The sequence below is a fragment of the Ursus arctos genome, chromosome X (genome assembly GCF_023065955.2).
Source record: "Ursus arctos isolate Adak ecotype North America chromosome X, UrsArc2.0, whole genome shotgun sequence".
In the NCBI taxonomy this organism is placed as follows: domain Eukaryota; kingdom Metazoa; phylum Chordata; class Mammalia; order Carnivora; family Ursidae; genus Ursus; species Ursus arctos.
Window position 1 is genome coordinate 93600111 of NC_079873.1, and position 19066 is coordinate 93619176.

Sequence of the window (19066 nt, forward strand, 5' to 3'; positions counted from 1 at the left end):
AGCAACCGGTCTCATTTTAAAGAGCCAAGAACAGTGACTTTGTAGAAACTCTCGCCTCTCGTCTGGGGTAGGGTCTAAATGAAATTAAGTTTTTATATGGGGTGCCTGGGGAGCTCAGGTCATGATCTCGGGGTCCCTGGGATCGAGCCCCCAGATCGGGCTGTCTGCTCGGTGGGGAGCCGGCTTCTCCTTCGCCCTCTCAAATCTTAAAGATAAAAATGAAACGAAGTCTTTATGGTGTACGTACTCCACTCATCCTCTAAGACATGGCGCTTGAAGGAACCTCAATGTGGCAGAGTTCATTCAACGCATTGATTGGTTGGTTCCACCTAGAAGCATCATCCCGAGATGTGCTTAATATTTTCCCTCAAGTCCATTTCTGCTTCCAAGTAGAACCACATTAAATTGGTCTTTATGTGGTAGATTAGTTTTACATGAACTTTTTCATCCTACTGTGGCTGGGTACCTTAAATAGTGACACTGTTAGTCACACTTTAAAAAATTAAGGTGAGATTGGTAACAAGTGCAGATTTAATTTTTTCTTTTTATACACCGCCTGAGAAACACCATTCCATCTTTTTCATGGTTTCAAGGTTTCTTTAAAACCTTACAACAAAGTCAACAAGCTGATCTCTAAAAGCATCATATCCACAGTCAAGGCACTACAAAATCCATTCATTCAAACATTTAATGCTAATTTGCCTTTTTTTCTTTACAATGTTTTTTACAAATGCCACAGGCTGCCTGCAGATAATTAGATCGATAAAGTTAAAACAGATTTGTGAGGTCCCCTTACAAACGGCAGTCTGATTTGAACTGGAGTCTTCAATTCTGCACCTGCTGATACGGGGAAGGGGACATGGGGGAGAACCATAAGAATTGTAACCAAGTTATAATTAAGAGTCCTTTAGTTAGGACTCCTCTCCAGCTTCAGGGTACTCACAGCAAAGTGAATGCACTATATCCTACTAAAAAAAAAAAGTATCCCAACAGAATGCATGAAATTCCCATTCATTTGGCCATGAAAGGAGAGGGAAAAAATCTAAAAAGTAGATCTGTGAGACTCGAGGCTACATATGTAACTGAAAGAGTTACTTCGGGGCGCCTGGGTGGCTTAGCGGTTGGGCGTCTGCCTTCGGCTCAGGGCGTGATCCCGGAGTCCTGGGATCGAGCCCCACATCAGGCTCCTCCGCTAGGAGCCTGCTTCTTCCTCTCCCACTCCCCCTGCTTGTGTTCCCTCTCTCGCTGGCTGTCTCTATCTCTGCCAAATAAATAAATAAAATCTTTAAAAAAAAAAAAGAGTTACTTCCGCAGTGTAACTTTTTAAAGTAATTCAAATAAAACTTGAAGTGGCTCATTTATCTGTGGTTTTATAGCAAAGTTACTGAGTTACAAATGACTGCTCTTTCGAAGAAAAGGAAAATACAGGAGCCAACAGAATGGGGACAAATAGAACAGCGAGGTTGTCAGCAGCTCATTCTCAACATATTTTATTGTCAAGCAGAGTTAAGTGACTTCACTCTAATTCCACATCGATACCAAAGCCGATCTAAGAAGTCAGGAAATCTGGACCCTCAAAACCAGAACCAAATATATAGTTGGCCCAATTATTTGGGAGCCTTAATTAACTGTGACTACGTTAATATTCTGTTCTGTTAAACTTAGCTAAGAAAACCAGATTTATGTGTTAACATGTCCCTACTCCCCACCTCCCTCCCCCTGCCCTGTCATTTTGGGGAGATAAAAGAAATGTAAAAAGAAATGAGTTTTCACCCCGCCCTGATCCGCAAAGCCACTTGTACTCCAGAGAACTGAAGGCTGCCTTTTCTGACTTGCTAAATGAACCACAGCTTCTCAAGGCTGGCATGAGCCCTGTAGGTCTTTTTTAAAAAAATCCTATAAAATCTATAAACATCCTAGCTTATGTTCCCTTTGCCATTGTTAAAACATTAAGTGCCAAAATAAAATGCACACCTCATTTCTCTGCCTACCAACAATAGGAAAGGCCACACACTGTAGGAAGAAAGGCAGTTAGTGAAAAGCAAATATCACACAGTTAATCACTGCGGGTGACTAAAACTTACAGATCCAGGTATAAAAGCCAATCCCTTTATGTTTTTAAAATACTGATTTAATGACAACGGACAGCTTCTTGATGCAAAATATAGAAGAGAGGGGAAAGGGAATTACTGATTATCGTGGGCCAATGACGTGTCAAGCATGGTGCTGAATGTTTGCAGACACTCTCGACAACCTAATTGTTCTATCATTTCACTGGCGTGTTTAACCATCGATATTACTATTCGTCTCAGAATATTGATACTTGATTTATCGGAGCTCCAAAACCGAAGTCATGTCAAAGCGCACGGCCGCAGACGGGGCTGCAGCACGCTGGCCCCCGGGACACAACCTGGCGGGTGACCGACCGGCTGCTCGCACCCGCGCCGCCCTTGCGTTCACCTCCGTGTGCTCTGGTGGTGAGACCTCTCGGGCAAACACCACCTCCCCTCCTCAAATAAGCCGAAGTGTCGCTACCGGGCCGCTGCCCAGAAATAAGCACACTGCCGTTCTGACCAACGTCAGCTCCTTTTTATTCAGGAAGCATACACTAATTCTTTTTTATACATTTTTTTTACATTCCAGAAATAAGCGAAAATAGCAGTTTTAAATATGTTACAAAGTTGGCTTTGGGGGCTTCATAAGCTTTTTGAGAGAGGGACCAGCCAACTGACCTTTTCCTCAAAGCACCAATGTGTCTTCAGTCTCTTACCGAGCTGTGCCCCAGCTGTGGCCGCCCTGGATGTGCTGTACCCCAAAGCGCGTGAAAGCTCTACCGGAGAGTCGCTGTGAGTCTCTCTGCAAGGCACCAAGAACAAGCAGCTCCAGCTTCCTTTCTTCACATCGAATCAAAGTTTTTGAAACTTTTCAACTGCTCTCTCAAGTAGTGCTCTCTCAGCATGAAGACTAGAATTTGTTAAAACTCATATATATATATCACAAGAGAACAGTAAATCACTTCCAATATTCTGGGAACCACATGGTAGAAGTTATAAATAAATGAACGCTAAAATCACTTTAAGAAAGTTTTACATCATTTAGTCGGTAAGGACATTTACACGTACAGCACAATTTACTGTTAAACATTCTTCAACTGGCTTCACACAAAGATGAAAATAGTAATACAAAATGATCTGACATTTTCAGGAAGTCCAAAATTAAGACTGTAGTTTTATCATAATCAATATCAGCTTTACATATTGTTGCAGATTGCTGTGCTATGCCCCTTAAAATGGGAATTTCTTCTCGGGGTGAAATTCCATTTGGATAGGTGTTCTTGCTTTGTACAAACTACTAAAATCGGAGGGCACAGCAATACCAAGACACAACAGTAACTGCACGACATCATCTGCTGGATTTAAGCTAATACAAGTGGACAGAATTCTTCAGGTTCCAATATCCAATATCTAATAAAGTACTATATGAAATGAACAAGGTGAAACATCTTAAGAATGAATATACTCTGCAACCAGGACATGTGGCATTTCTTTAATTCACAAATCTGCCTCATTGGGCATTTACAAAATAAATGAGTTAAGAGCTCAGTTTGCTTGAGGCATCACAAGCTCGTAATGCCCCACTTGGCCTTCCTGCTTGAGCTGATCTAGGAGGTCTTCCTTCCGTCTCTTTCTACCGACCACCAAGTACCTATCGTGGCCTACCCCATGGGACTTACTCTTAAGACCGTACTTCTGGGCAATCTGGTGTATTTGCTTCCGCTCGTCGTTAGTCAGCTCCGTGGAGAAAGTCAAATCCGTGTGGCTCTCCGAGCGGGCGTAGTTTCTAATGATCTGTTCGATATCTCTCTTGGCGATTTTGTTCACCCTCTCTACGTCCAGCCCGAGCCCTTCTCGCTTATGCTGCTCTTTGACAGAGATCGGCTCCCGAATGCCCTCACCAGATTTACCTAAACCACCACCCGTCCAGCCCATCTTTCTCAGCAGCTGGTTTCCTATGTTATCTTCTTTGATTTGTTGTTTGTACGCCTCCTCTGCTGAGCGGCCCTGAATCTCATTCCTGGAAATCACATCTTCGATAGCTCCTTTCTTCAAATTGTTAATGACGGTCGGCTGGGTCTTTTTGAGGGTTTTTACAGCTTCCCCAGCAGCTTCGTACTTGACCGTTTTCTTCACCCCGACCGCTTCTGCGATCACTTCGCTCTCCAGGATCACCTTGCATTTCCATCGGAGGCCTGTCATTCTTTCGTAGACGTATTCGACCGTCATGCGGTTAAACTGAGCTGTGTCGTTCAGGGTGCACACCGGATTGGAAGAATTCTCGTAAACTACAAGATCCTTTATATCTTTCTTCTTTCCAGATCCCCTGGGTGAAGAGCCTGTCTGGCACTGTGAACTTTTGACCGAGGGGTAAGTGGGCTGTGTTTTTTGAAGGATTTTCAAAGCCTCATCGGCAGCTGCATGTTTACTGGTTTTTTTGGTTCCATAACCTTCAGCTAAGCAGTGATCTTGCAGAAACACTCGGCAACGCCACGTGCGATTCGGCATCATCTCGTATTTGTATTCGACTGACATTTTGTTGTATGAGGCAGAATTGTTGAGGATGCCGATCGCATCGTTTGCATTCTCTGTAAGGACAAAATTGGTCCAGTGTTTGGCGGAAGCATTAAAAATCGGCTGCCCGGAAGCATCTTTAGCCAGCACCACCAGCTCTTCCGGCGGCTTCAGAGCCGGAGGAAACTCGTACGCGGGCATGCCGATCTGACACACCACCAGGTCCTCTCCAATCGTGTGCTTGAATTTCCGCCGGACAACACGAACTTCGATACGTTTCTGCAAGAGTTTTACAGCTAGCTCAGTAGCTCGATCCCTGGACCCATTCTTGCTGCCAGCATAACCTGTGGTTAAGTAGATATTTTGGCATCTAACTTCACACGCATAGCCGTCTGTTAGAAGTTTTTTATTTTTGGGGATGTCAGCAGGAGGGATCTCTTTTAAAGGAGCGTATATGTACTCAGGATTTGTCTTACACGCCTGAATACACCGAGTTAACATATATGTATAATTAATTTTATCAGAGCCAGAAGTCATCTCTGGGTTAGAAAGGTTCTTCCAGATAGTCGCTGTTAATTTTTCAATAAAATACTGCTTCTCGGCTACCACTGACTCAGGAAATGTCTGTGACGGTGAAGGCTCAGGAGCTGACTGAGAGTTTGCCTGCTGTGACGTGCTGCTTGGGGCGGGGTTCCCACTGTCAAAATACATGTTGGCTGTTACGGGCTGGTCTTTTGTGAAAATAAATCCTGACGAATCACAATACTGAGAATTCCCATCTTGCACACTGAAAGAGTCTTGAGTATAATCTTGGTAGACGTCTCTTGGCATGCTGGCAAAATGTGTTTGTTCATTTACCTCTTTTGTCTGAGGACCATAAGGATCTTCCTGTCTTTCGTCTTTTGAACTACTAGCTACAAAATGTACAGGCTCAAAACGAGGTCTCGCATGGAATTTGGAACCGGCTTGCTTTTTAGGAGGATTTTGACCTACAGAATGAGTGAAATTTACAATTCATTAAAAAGGGAGTATTTCAAAAGAAGCAAACAGGAAAACAGTACCGACCATATTACTCGCAAGTTGCACTGTTGGTACAAGATACTTCCCATCACAAAAACTGCAGGTCATTTAGGTGAAGGGACTCAAATATCAAAGTAGGATTCCAGCATAAGAAGGGATGTTCCCTGTCCCACGTGTAAGGGAAAGAACTTGACAGAAAATATGCCACTGAATCGGGTATGCAGGTCAGCAGCACACGTGACTGGCAGGTGCTTTTGTATCGAATGAGCTGAAGCGCAGGGGAAGCGTACGGAGTAAGAGGTTGTCCGGTGTAATCTCATAGCACCTGTGCTGGAAAGCACCCTTCTTAAAAAACTGCAAATGGAAGAGATGGCTCTAATGCAAGAGAGGTGGTGGCCAGGGGCGTTTACACAGCCCCTCTCTCTCTGGTAGCAGAGGTAACTCTGTCACAGTTCCTTACGGGGTTGGGACAAAAAATCAAATAAAAATTATTACCAAAAGATCCCACAGGTTTTCAACTTTAAAATCTTAGTTCTGACCTATTCTGCACAAAAGGGTGGTTTGCTATATTTTATCTCTAGAACAAATAGCAGCTGGAAACTAATGATTTATGGGGGATATTGACTTGAACGCTATGAAGAACTCTCTGTTGAGGTTAGACCAGACACTAGAGCTCCCTCCCTACAGCACTGTTCAGTAGAAAGCTGGTCCACCTTGGACCCATCCAAGAGGATTTAGTTACTTAGATGTTCAAATGATCAGAGTATAAGGTTGTTCTATTTAGAGGGAGGTTCCATGGCATGGACTTCAAGGATGCCATTATCGTGTGACATCAGTATTCTTAGTTTTCAGTTCTATTTAGCACCCTCAAAAAAAAAAAAAACCAAACCTGTACATAACTAAAAGTTAAAACTCTTTTACATCTGTGTAAGATCCAATGTTACCAATGTTATTTAAGACCATATACCACACTCGTATCATTTTTTAAAAAGCCATGTTGTTTCTTCAAATCCCACCTTCCAGAAATAAGTATACTCACCATCACATCCTGAGAGGTGACGTTTTTGACCTTTGGAAGGTTTGGACAGCATCAGATCATATGAAGGCGTCTCCCCAATAGCAATACCTTCAGCCATTTGGAGAATTTTTTCCATCAGGCGTGGGCTGTACCTATTTAAATTAATATAACCCACAGTTAAAACAGGTAAGAATACAGGTTTTAAAAAAGCTTCTAAATGAGCTAATCTTCTAATTGCTCCCACAGGACTTTATCAAAAGAGTATCTTGGCTATAAAACTGAAGAATGTGCCCTATAATACTTACCTATCAAATGAGTAATTATGTTACCGTCACTAGAAGACATACTAACATAAAACCAAGGCATTTAAGTGGAGATCTTATCTTTAATTTGAATTAAAAGCAGCCATATAAACTCATGATTTTTCTCTATCATATATGCATATTATATGTAAATAATTACATCTGTATATTTACAGAAGTACTAAGAATGTTAAGAGTGTCTGTGTTGTTAACATCCAGACTGTGGTTTTTACCATTTCCCACAGAAAGGAATCAGGCTCCTTAGAGAAATGGCTGATTCCAAGTCTGGGGGAGGAAATGTACAAGATGAACCTGGGAGATATTCTGTGCTTGGAAACAAAGAAGCTGTGAAAGGCCTCAGGGGTTGTGTCAAATGGACTCAGAAGCCAGTCTGAACACACTCCTACTGGCAAAGTAAGCCAACTGGAGTATCAGTAAGAATAATAACCTGCGGTGGATTCAGACACAACAAATATGCTAACAATCCAACAGTCTGTAATGATACGTACAAACTCCTTCTTGGTCACCTTTGGAAGATGGTAGGGAATCGAGTCAGTATTCCAAAACCAGGTAATATTAAAGGAAGAAAGCAAGCACTTATCTGGCATTTTCCTGTACAAATTGTATGTCAGAGCAACTACAAGTTGATGAGAAAAATCTCTTTTACAGAAGCATTCCAGCTAATAAATGAAGGACGACTACTGCCACTTTGCGACCCATCATAAAATAATAAATAACCATCGATGGCTGCTAGGCCTATGAGGTGAAAAGTTGATGGGGAAGAACCCAGAAAGAGACCCCCACAAATACGTTCCAGCTGCAAAAGCAACTCAATAGAGGAAGACATCCTTTTCAATGAATGGTGCTGGAGGACGTGGGCATCCGTCAGCAACAAACAAAACCTCAACCTCACTTCTCAGAAAAATTCATTCAAAATGTATCACGGACCTAAATGTAAAGTGTGAAACTATACATTTTTTTAAAAAAACACAGGAGAAAATCTTCAGGATCTAGAGCTAGGCCAACAGTTCTCATACTTGACCCAAAAACAAAATCCATAAAAGGAAAAATTGATAAAACGGACTTCATCAAAATTAAAAACTTTTGCTCTCAAAAGCCCCTGTGAGAAGGACAAAAAGACAGGCTACAGACTGGGAGAGACAGTTACAAACCAAACATCCCCCCCAAAAAAAAAGAACAACTAGTATCCAGTATAAATGTCTTTTGAAATGCAACAGAAAAATATATATATATATTAAAAAATGAACAAAAAGACATGAACAGAACATATAAGCAAACAGGACAGACATTGCAAACAAGCACATGAAAAGATGGTCAACATCACTAACTACCAGAGAAATGTAATTTAAAACCATAACGAGGTATCATTATGCACCCTCAGAACGGCTAAAGTAAAAAAGAGCGACAACATCAAATGCTGGCAAGGACACAGAGAAACCGGATCATTCATCAGCGGCTGGAGGGAATGAAAAATGGTATGGCCACTCTGGAAGACAACTTGGAAGTGTCTTATAAAATTAAACATGCAATTACCACACGACCTAGCAATGCCCCCCCCTTTTTTTTGGCCATTTATCTCAGAGAAATCAAAACTTACATTCACACAAAAACCTGTACATGAATATTCATAGCAGTTTTCTTTGTAACAGCCGAACACCGCCATCAGCTCAGAAGTCCTTCAACAGGCGGGTGGTCAAACTCTGGTACGTACGCACCTCAGAACACTACTCAGCAATACAAAGGAATAAACTCCCGATACACACAGTATCGTGTATGACTGGGAAGGAAATGGAGGCGTTTTGTTTTGGTTTGTTTTTTTTTTTTTTTTTTGAAGATTTTATTTATTTGTCAGAGAGAGGGAGCGAGCACAAAGCAGGGGGAGCGGCAGGCTGAGGGAGAAGCAGGCTCCCGGCTGAGCAAGGAGCCCATGTGGGACTCGATCCCAGGACCCTGGGATCATGACTTGAGCCGAAAAGAGATGCTTAACTAACTGAGCCACCCAGGCATCCCCGGATGTGGTTATAAAAGGGTCTTATGAGGGATCCTTGCAGTACTGGAACTGTTTGATATCTTGACTGTGGTAGTGATACACAAATCTACACATGTAAAAAACTGTACTCAACTAAATACACACACGAGTACTAGTAAAACCGGGAGACTGAATAAAATCAGTGGATTGTTAACAATGTCATTGTCCTGGTTTTGATATTACACAATAATTTTGCAAAATGTTATCACTGGGGGAACTGGATAAAGAATGCGGGGCATCTCTTTGTGTTATTTCCTACAACTCTATGTGAATCTATAATTGTTTCAATAAAAATTTTGATAAAAAAAGTTGATGGGAACTTTATAATCTTACTATCACTAAAAGATGAAATAAGCAGACATGTGCCCCCTTATATGATACGACAGGAAATACAAAGCACTATTTATAAAGTATTGTCCTTCAAGTAATTGAATCTAAGCAAGCGCCTCGCTCCCAGAAGTAGTTAAACATCACCGTAAGAACCTAGACAGCCAAATCCAGAATGAAGGAGACACTATGTGACAATCCAATTTCTTCATCAAATTAACAGCATGAAAATAAACGGATAGGGAATGGGGTTATAGATTAAAGAGGACAGACCAATCAAATACAACGCATGGACCTGGTTTGGATCATGAATCAAACAAACCAACTGTAAAAATACACATGAGGGGCGCATGGCTGGCTCAGTCCATAGAGCACGCATCTCTTGATCTCAGAGTTGTGAGTTTGAGCCCCATGTTGGGGGTAAGAGATTACTTAAAAATAAAATTTAAAAAAATACATTTTGAGACAAATGGAGAAAACTGAACATGGATTTTAAGAAATTACTGTTAATTTTGTTGAGTGTAAATAATGGTATTATGACTCCATTTTTTTAAGTAGGCTCCACACTCAGCATGGAGCCCAACATGGGGCTTAAACCCACGTCCCTGAGATCAAGACCTGAGTTCTGAGCTGAGATCAAGAGTCAGATGCTTAACGAACTTAGCCACCCAGGCACCCCTATTATGACTCTATTTGTAAAAATTCTTACCTGTGGGGCACCTGGGTGACTCTGTCCGTTAAGCATCCGACTCCTAATTTTGGCTCAGGATATGGTCTCAGGGTTCTGAGATAGAGCCCGGTGATGGGCTCAACGCTCAGGGGAGCCTGCTTAAGATTCTCTCTCTTCCTCTCCCTCTGCCCCTCCCCCCACTAAAAACATAAAAATAAAAATTCCTGTCTGCTACAGATACATACTGAAGTATTCACAGGTGAAATGATGTCAAGATTTTCTTTAATATACTCCAGACTATCTCTCACAAAAAAACCAGGGGCACAATAGAAGAAATGAGAAGGGCAGCATGACAAACTGTTGATACTGCTGAAGTCGACTGATGGGTACATCGAGGTCCATTAAACTCTTCTACCTTTGTGTGTTTGATTTTTTCCATAATAAAAAGCTTCAAAACACACAATTTTTAAAAGGGTTCCTTATAAACTAGATTGGCTCCTTGACAGAATATCTTATAACTGCAGAGAAACAAACATACAGGCTCAAGCAAGTTTTTGTTACCATGGGGACTACTCATCCTTCCTACCTTGAGAGCCTTTCCTGGCCTATGACCAAAAAAGAGACTCCTGGTGGCATTTGGGAAGAAAGTTCGGAATATGAGTAACCATCACACCTTGACATGTATAGGTTCTGAACCTGAAGGAAGGTCACATTTTCCATTTTTGGCACAACTGGTTCCACACCCATCAGACGTCTTTCCTTGCAGAGCAGGGAAGGCAAGACATGGCGGACTTCACTGACAGATTCGCACAAGCTAGCTCGGCTGTAACCTGCTCTTCCCACTGATAATTATTCCCACTGCTGCTGCTGCAGCTGCTAACATCAGCATTTAAATGCCAAGAGTAATTTTATTTTCATTTATTCTTACCTAAACATCAGAAACTATAGCCTAAAAAAAAAAGTACAGCCTAAAAAAAAAAAAAGGAAGTACAGCCTAAAACACTGTACTTTTTATATATCACTTCCATTCAGATTTGGAAGTCCAATTTCCAAGGTACAGGATGAAAACAAAAGATTATGAAAATGAAAGTCTATAAATCTTAAACTGCTGGTGCCACTTTGGCCACCTGAATTGGTACTACACTCAAGCCACTCACCTTGAGTTCCAGTCAAAATTCTCCAGACTTCAGTCCCAGCCTGATTCCAAATCTGGCGTACAACTGTAAACGGCATGTATGCCGTACACGCAACGTGCATAAATGATGCATTTGGGGCTCATTCCGCTCATCTTTCTCTTACGTTTCTTCCAGCATTAGTAATGATTATACCTACTTACTCTTCCCTATTCATTGCATCTGCCACAAAATTCAACATCACCCATGGGCTATAAAAATCAACCTTTGCGTAGGTTGTGAACACAGTTCCTTATTAGGAAGTCGTAATACTGAGGAAACCCATCCAACCTGCTCAAACAATAATGGAAAAGACTGTTATAGTACCTAACTCTTGACTATTCAGAGAACAATACAAATATTAATCTAGAGTCTTTAATAAGATCACTAGGATTACATTCCTATTTCTCAAATTCTTCAGAGAGTAGCTATCCAAGAACGAAGAACTAGTTCCACAAATTTTAAATAAGCCAAGCCAGCAAAACTTTCATTACTGGTTTCCATTATGTATTTTTTCGTCATAGATTTATTTATTTTTAAAAGATTTATTTATTTTAGAGAAAGAGAGACAGCGCATCAGCGGGAGGGGGCAGAGGGAGAGGGAGAGAAAATCCCAGGCAGACTCCATCCTAAACACAGAGGCTGAGGCGGGGTTCGATCTCACGACCCTGAGATCAGGACCTGAGATGAGGACCGGGCCAAAATCAAGAGTCATTCACTTAACCGACTGCACCACCCAGGTGCCCCTAAAGGTGTTACTTTAAAATCTACCATGAGGGGCACCTGGGTGGCACAGTCGGTTAAGCATCTGACTCTTCATTTCCCCTCAGGTCCTGATCTCAGGTCATGAGATGGAGCCCTGCCTCAGGATCTGTGCTCGGTGCTGAGCCTGCTTGAGATTCTCTCTCTCTCTCTCTCTCTGCCACCCCAACCCCGCTCTCTCTCAAATAAACAAATAAATCTTAAAAAGATAAAGTATCACCTTTACTCCAGAAATTTTAGAGAACCCACCAAGAAAAGCACCTACAAACCCAACCACTGATAACTTCCTCAATCTTCTATAGATCATCTATGTTAATTTGCAATCTGGTAGGGTGGGGGGCTGTTCTCAATTTATGAGATCATAAGTTTTTTTCTGTCATTACCACGTGAGTTTTAATGGCTACACAATATTTTACCTTATGGAGAGACCATGATGCAAAGTATCATTAAGGCAAATCTAATACAGTAATTTTAAGATGCATGCATATTATATATTTAAGTCTGTTAATTTACCCATTTGATCACAAATGCTTAAAAACAAAACAAAACAAAAAACCTCAGCAGGTCTTCAGGGTTTTCAAAGACAGCTTATTATGTACCACGCTTTTGGAAATCAGGATGCTATTCAACCGTCCCACCATGCCTGGCATACATAAAGTTGATTTATAATGGACGAAGACATATGACTTCATGAATCTTACATTCTTGAAAAAAGATAGGCGCATACTTATGAACTACAATGGCACCTGAAATTTACCAAACATTTAGTAATGCTTCCAAAATTTTTAAAAATTTATTAAACTGCTCTACTCGGTCCAAAAACAGCTGAGGTTTGAAAACTAAACAAAGATCAGGATTTCCAAGTATAAAATTATTTATTCAAAAGTAGTAATAAGACTCTTAACATCATAAATGACTAACACACAACCAGATTATTGATAAATCTTTTGAAAGCTCCCACTCCTGTTTCTTCAGCAGGTGACCGATGCAGGCTACCTATGTGCAAAGTTAGTTTCACAACATGAGCTCCACTGGCATCTACTTTCCAAAAATCAGACTCATAGCAACAAGGAAGAGACAATAATCAAGGCAGCAAACCTGGTTTCATTTTAAGATACATTTTTCCTATAACTATCTCACCAAAAATCAATAGGCCAGGATTCTGCTTCTAATCCTATTGATGAAGAATAATCGAAAACCTGAATGCTCTAGTTAACCAAACATTCTGCTTTATTAAATATAGACACATTATCTACAGTTTTTAAGTAAAAATCGCAGTTCCCCAGGCATTCATATGAACAATTATGTCAGTGCTATACTTGATTAGAAGACTGCACTAACTTTTCTTTTTTTATTGTTTCAGAGGTAGAGGTCAGTGATTCGTCAGTTGCAGATCACACCCAGTGCTCATTCATTCCATCAAGTGCCCTCCTTAACACCCATCACCCAGTCACCCCATCCCCCACTTACCTGCACTAACTTTTCATTAGTCACAAGACATATCTTAGAAATTGCTTGCAGAAAGAATTCTTTTGACAGGTTTACTTTTATGAAGCAGACAAAACAATGAAGAGAAATAATTTCAGCTATTTGAGCTTCCTGGTTGCCTGGACCATGAGGGAAAAAGGATCAAAAAGCAGATTGGAAAAACACTGCTTTATTTTATCCTACAAAGCAGTGGTTCTCAGGGTGTAATCACTGGACCAGCATCACCTGATCATCAGTATCACCTGGGAACTTGTTAGAAATTCAAATTCGGGGGCGCCTGGGTGGCTCAGCCGTTAAGCGTCTGCCTTCGGCTGAGGTCATGATCCCAGGGTCCTGGGATCGAGCCCCGCATTGGGCTCCCTGCTCGGCGAGAAGCCTGCTTCTCCCTCTCACGCTCCCCTTGCTTGTGTTCCCTCTCTCGCTGTCTCTCGCTGTCAAATTAATAAATAAATAAAATCTTTAAAGAAAAAAAGAAAAGAAATTCAAATTCAGGGTTCCTGCCTGAGACCGACTGAATCAGAAAGCCTGGGGTGGGGCCCAGCAATCTGTGTTTTAACAAAACTGAAAGTTGATTCTAATGCTTGCTTAAGTTTGAGAACACTGTTGCAGAATCAAGATAGTCAAGCTTGTTCCATGAAAATTGCTACTATCACCAAAAGGAATGAAACATGGTTGCCTCCCTGCGCATGTGAGCTCCTCCTGGCTTGGTCTTATGATCAAGGAGTTTTCAAAGATACCCTTGACCTAGGAGTTATTTCAGCCCTAACTAAAACAGAACACAGAAAGCCCTTCACTGGGGGAAAAAAAAGTGCTACTACTTACAACCTGTTCCCAAAGTCAAGGGATGAACAACAAATTAACAATTTAAATTTAGAATAGGCTGTTACACCACGTATTCTGCAGTTCCCTTGAGAGAACAATCTTCTGTCATAGAACAGACCAGAAAATGAGCTCTGCCAAAATGAACCTTAAGAAGTACTGGAATGTAGATTTTACCCCCCAAAGCTGACAGCTAACATAAAGCCTGACTAGCATGGAACACTGCACTTGGTCCCTAGCTTCCAAGATTCTTTATTGCCCCTTCCCTTTCTCCTGTATCTATGTTATTAGATACAATGTAAACATTATTCTTCAGTTAAGCCATTTGATGTTATAGCAATTCATGTAGTGATGGAACTGACTTAACTAAAATGTGACATGATGAAATGTGTGTGTGTGTGTGCGTGTGTATCTCCATTCATCTTGTTACACACACACACACACACACACACACACGACACACAGATGTGCTTAGGTGAGTGCATACACACACAAAATGTCCTGGATGCTTGAGCTTTTAACACCAACTACCATTGGCCTGCTTTGTGTTGGTTAATGCCCTAGTTATATAAAGGGCTGTTGTTCTCAGAATGAAATCCTGAGGTATAATAATGATGTGGCTTGTGTCAGTTACTTGCTTTCACTCCTGGTCCATCCTTCCCAAATATAGCAGCTGTGTCTCAGTGGAAAGAGCATTAGAAGACCTGAGCCCTAGCCCCGACTGTGGGACCTTGGAAAAGTCATTTAACTTCTTGGCCTCCATTGATTTAGCTGTAAAAATGAGATATCACCTAATTCCCAAGGTTGTTGTATTAAGAGAGATACATAAATAATTAAAATATGTTGTACATTATAAAGCTATATTCATCTGTTCACCCCACACATATTTATTGAGTGGCTATCGTGCAGAAGACACTTTTGTAGGCACTGAGGATACAAGCGTGAACGAGAAAGCAAAAACCTCTTTCCCAAAGGAGCATACATTCTTGTGGGAAGGTAAGATTTATTAACACAAAGGACAGCTATTCTCCCCCACGTAAATTTTTTTTTTCAGGATTCAGATTTCCCATGGCCTTCTGTGATATCAAGGAGATGTATGATTATAGGATAAAGGTACTTTTTCAACTGCAAAAACAATATTGCTAAGTGAAGGTCAATTAGATTTAACTGACTTAATAACTGAGGCTTCCCCAGTTGTAACCAGTTCCTCCAGTGAAATCATCATTGTCTCTTGGGCAGAAATTATACTAACCTAGAGAAAACAGGAAAAAATAAAATTTTGTGATCACAGCAAAACAAAGTATACACTGGATGCTATGTTCAACAATTAAAGGTAGAAGTGGACAATCCTATTTCTCTGTATTTGTTATGGTCATTCCTAGAACTGAATTGGCTGAATTTGATCTGATCATTTCCAGAATTTCTTATCCTTCCTAATAAAAAATTCACTGTGAGGCAGGAGTGTCCAAAAAAAGAAGCCTCTCAGTCTATCAAAGGATTGATGAGTCTAGGACCGATTTGGGGGTGCAGAAGGACAGAGGTCCAAGTAGTCTGTTTTTTAAAAAATGCGTTGGAACCATACTGCAGTCTCCATTGAATGCAAAAAGCTCTCAAAGAGGCCTGTTCAGAACGCACACCAGGTTCTAGGAAAGGGGACACACACACCCACACCCACCCCTAAAACCTCACCCAGAGGCCAAATATTAATCCTTCTGATCACATTCAAGGTGAAAGGAAAGCAATCCATTTTTAGAGTAAGATATATCCATCTCTTTGTTTGCGTCCAGACATATTATGCGCAAATCTACAAGCAAGGCGGACCCTGCAGCTGAGAGACCTCATACAAACCGCCTCCCCAAGAAAAGACAGTAAAACCCCGCCGGGGGGCTGGTGCTGTTTTATTTAATGGGGATGGAAAGAGGGAGTGGTCAGGAGGAGACTAGCAGGGTTCCTTTCGCCGCCCCCCTCCCCAACCGCCCGCAGACCCTCGAAGCCCCGACTGTGGAGTATCTCTGCGGATACCGCATCCTTGCAAGGTCCTACGCAGGTCCGAGGTTCTGCTATTTGTCGTTTCCCACGCCCTCCAAAACCACCGCCACAATGACCACCCCTCAACAATCGCCTTCCAGGTGCTGCTTTATCTCCAACCCTGGTCCTGGAGGAGCTGCTCCCGCGATCCCCGCACCCTTCCTCCGGCTGTTATGTCATCCCCTACCACCGCGGTCGGCCGATCCCCCCAGACCAATACTGAACCCTCTGGTGTCCTCCAGCGCCTCCGAATCTCCAGCCTCTAAACCCTCGTCCCTATCCCGACCCCCATCAGCGAGCCCCCTACCCGGTCCCTAACCCGACCCTCACACCTTCCTCACCTGCAGCCCAGGAAAACGTGGTTGGTCCAGGCGGCGGAGAGCGCGAGGAGCTGGTCCAGGGCAGCCCCGGGATAGCTGTGCAGGTGCCGACAGATGAAGCTGCGCCGCAGAGCCCACTGCCAGTCACTTTCGTGGCTATAGCGCCACTGCTCCAGCACTGGCTCGGGCGGGGGCGGCGGGAGGGGCGGCAGCGGCGGCGGCGGGAGGGGGGGCAGCGGCGGCGGCGACAGGAAGTCGCCCCCCAGCAGCAGACGTCCGCCAGCCATCTTCTCCGCCCCCAAGCAGGGACCCCAGGGATGAAGCCGGCTACCCACTAGGAGCGAGCGGGAACGGGGGTCGGTGGGAGGAGCCGGGTGAGGAGGGGCGCGCCGAGGCGCGAAGACCAACTCTCAGGGGACTGGAGTGTGTGCGTGGGGGGGCGACCGTTAAAAAGGAAAAGGCGAGCACGAGCTCACGTCCCAACGCCGGGGCGCAAGCCGGCGGCACTCCTCCAACTCGTGGAGGTGCAGGACGGCGCCCGCCGCAGTCACACGCGCGCCTGGGAGGCTGGGCCCGGCCCGGTGCACCGCACCTCCAGGGACCCGCAGACCCACGCACTGCGCGGTGACCGGGGGAGACACCAGCACGCTCTGCTCCCCTCCTCTGGGCTCTAGCCTACCTACCCGCGTGCCGCCCCGAGGTTGTGAGGCCAGTGCGCGTGCGCCGCGGTTGTTCCCTAACTTCGAAATCCCGTCGCCGAATCTCGCGCGAGGTACATTTTTCGCTCCTGTGACGACTAGGACCCTTTGACGCACTGTGGTGACAAGCAGAGGGCGGGGACTTTGGGAAGGGAATTTTGGAAGGTTCTCTAAGGTTCGGGAACATCTGCCTGAAATCCCTGGAAGGCGCCCTCAGATGATTGTTGGCCCAGCGGCTCGCCTGACGCTTTTGCCTGGGTTTTTGAGCGGTGCGACAGTGGGACCATGCCCTTTTACAAAGGGGAGGGGGGCGGGGACTTCGGTTTGGATTTTACACTTTTTTTTTTTTAATGTCAGCTCTCCGAGGCGCCTTTTCTTCAGAGGCTAGCTTGAAAACCTCTGCATCGTGCGTCATTAGCTTTGTATTTTATTGTGAAAACATAGGGAAAATGTAATACTTTGCAAAGAAAATCATCCACAGCGCCACTTCTCAAGTCAGCCACTTGTATCATCCATATGCAGTTCTGATTGCTGACAAATATAGACACCATGTTCACACAGTTCTGATCGCAATTGCAAATAATTCTGTATGTCATGTGTGAATTTAAAACGTGCAAAATATTACAAAATACAAAAAGAGCTCAAAGAAGAGGGTTAAAAGCTGCGCAGCAGCAAATGGCTAAATCACTCCGTTGTCAGACGTATCACTCCACCTGTGGATCTGCTCTAGGCAGTTTCCTCAGTTCCTGTCTGCCGCCAACCTGCGATATTCAAGTAATCAACAAATGTCTCTCAGCGGGAATTTACACAGCACGTACTGTGCGCTCAAAATAGTAGAAATACAAAGGAAAAAGAAACAGGGTTTTCTCTGTTGTCCTGGAACTGATTACAATCTTGGTGGGGGAAAATAGTCCTGCATAAAACTCAGCGATCCACTGGCAGCAGAACCACTGGGCGAGGCGGCTTTGACCCATTGCCTTCTTTACCTCTTTAAATGGCATATTTTTAAAAAAGGTTTTATTTATTTATTTGAGAGAGAGAGAGGCAGCGAGAGAGGGAACACAAGCAGGGGGAGTGGGAGAGGGAGAAGCAGGCTTCCCGACAAGCAGGGAGCCTGGCATGGGGCTGGATCCTAGAACGCTGGGATCATGACCTGAATGGAAAGCAGACGCTTAACGACTGAGCCACCGGGGCGCCCCTAAATGACATATTTTTTAAATGGCATATTTCGCGTTATATGACACATCTTCTGTGTAGGGTTATATTGGACTAAGAAGAGCAGAAGAAAACAGCAGGTTTCACACTGTTTCATAATGATTTATTTCCATGTCTGTCCCATTACACGGAGTGTGCTTCGTCTTTGACTCAATGGTAAGCATTCATGTTTACTGAAGTAATGGTCTTCAAACCATCAAATCAGAGAACATGATACTAGGAAGGAAGCTTAGTGATCATACATTCAAGTCATCCTTGAATGAGTGAGAAAAATAAGGCCAGAGAGGTGAATTGACTTGCTGAAGGCTGTAGAGACTGTTCCGGGCAAAGCTGAGATCAGAATCTCTGTCACCTGACTCCTTATCCAGTGTTTTCCCAGTCACTTGCCATTGCATTACCCTGGGTTCTCTTCTCCACCTCCTCCTCCTCCTCCTTCTTCACAGCATGATCAACTTTTGATACATGTTTGACAGTTCCCACCCCCCAAGAATGTCAGCTCCATGAGAACAAGGAACTCATTCATCTTGCTTTTAGCACCTAGACCTGGCCCCTGTAGACACCCCAGAGAGATTTGTTGAATTAAATGAATCATTGAATGAATGAATGAAT

General features: G+C 43.2%; 1 protein-coding gene across 1 annotated transcript; it reads right to left on the minus strand.

The window, feature by feature from the left end:
* Nucleotides 1-2567: 2567 nt before the first annotated feature.
* On the minus strand, nucleotides 2568-17252 carry NKRF (NFKB repressing factor). The gene is made up of 3 exons (XM_026478893.4): nucleotides 16566-17252; nucleotides 6628-6758; nucleotides 2568-5557 (listed from the first exon to the last, which is right to left on the minus strand). The coding sequence occupies exons 1-3, from the start codon at nucleotides 16829-16831 to the stop codon at nucleotides 3600-3602; spliced, it is 2355 nt and encodes a 784-aa protein (XP_026334678.1). The 5' UTR covers nucleotides 16832-17252; the 3' UTR covers nucleotides 2568-3599.
* Between the last annotated feature and the right edge of the window lie 1814 nt (nucleotides 17253-19066).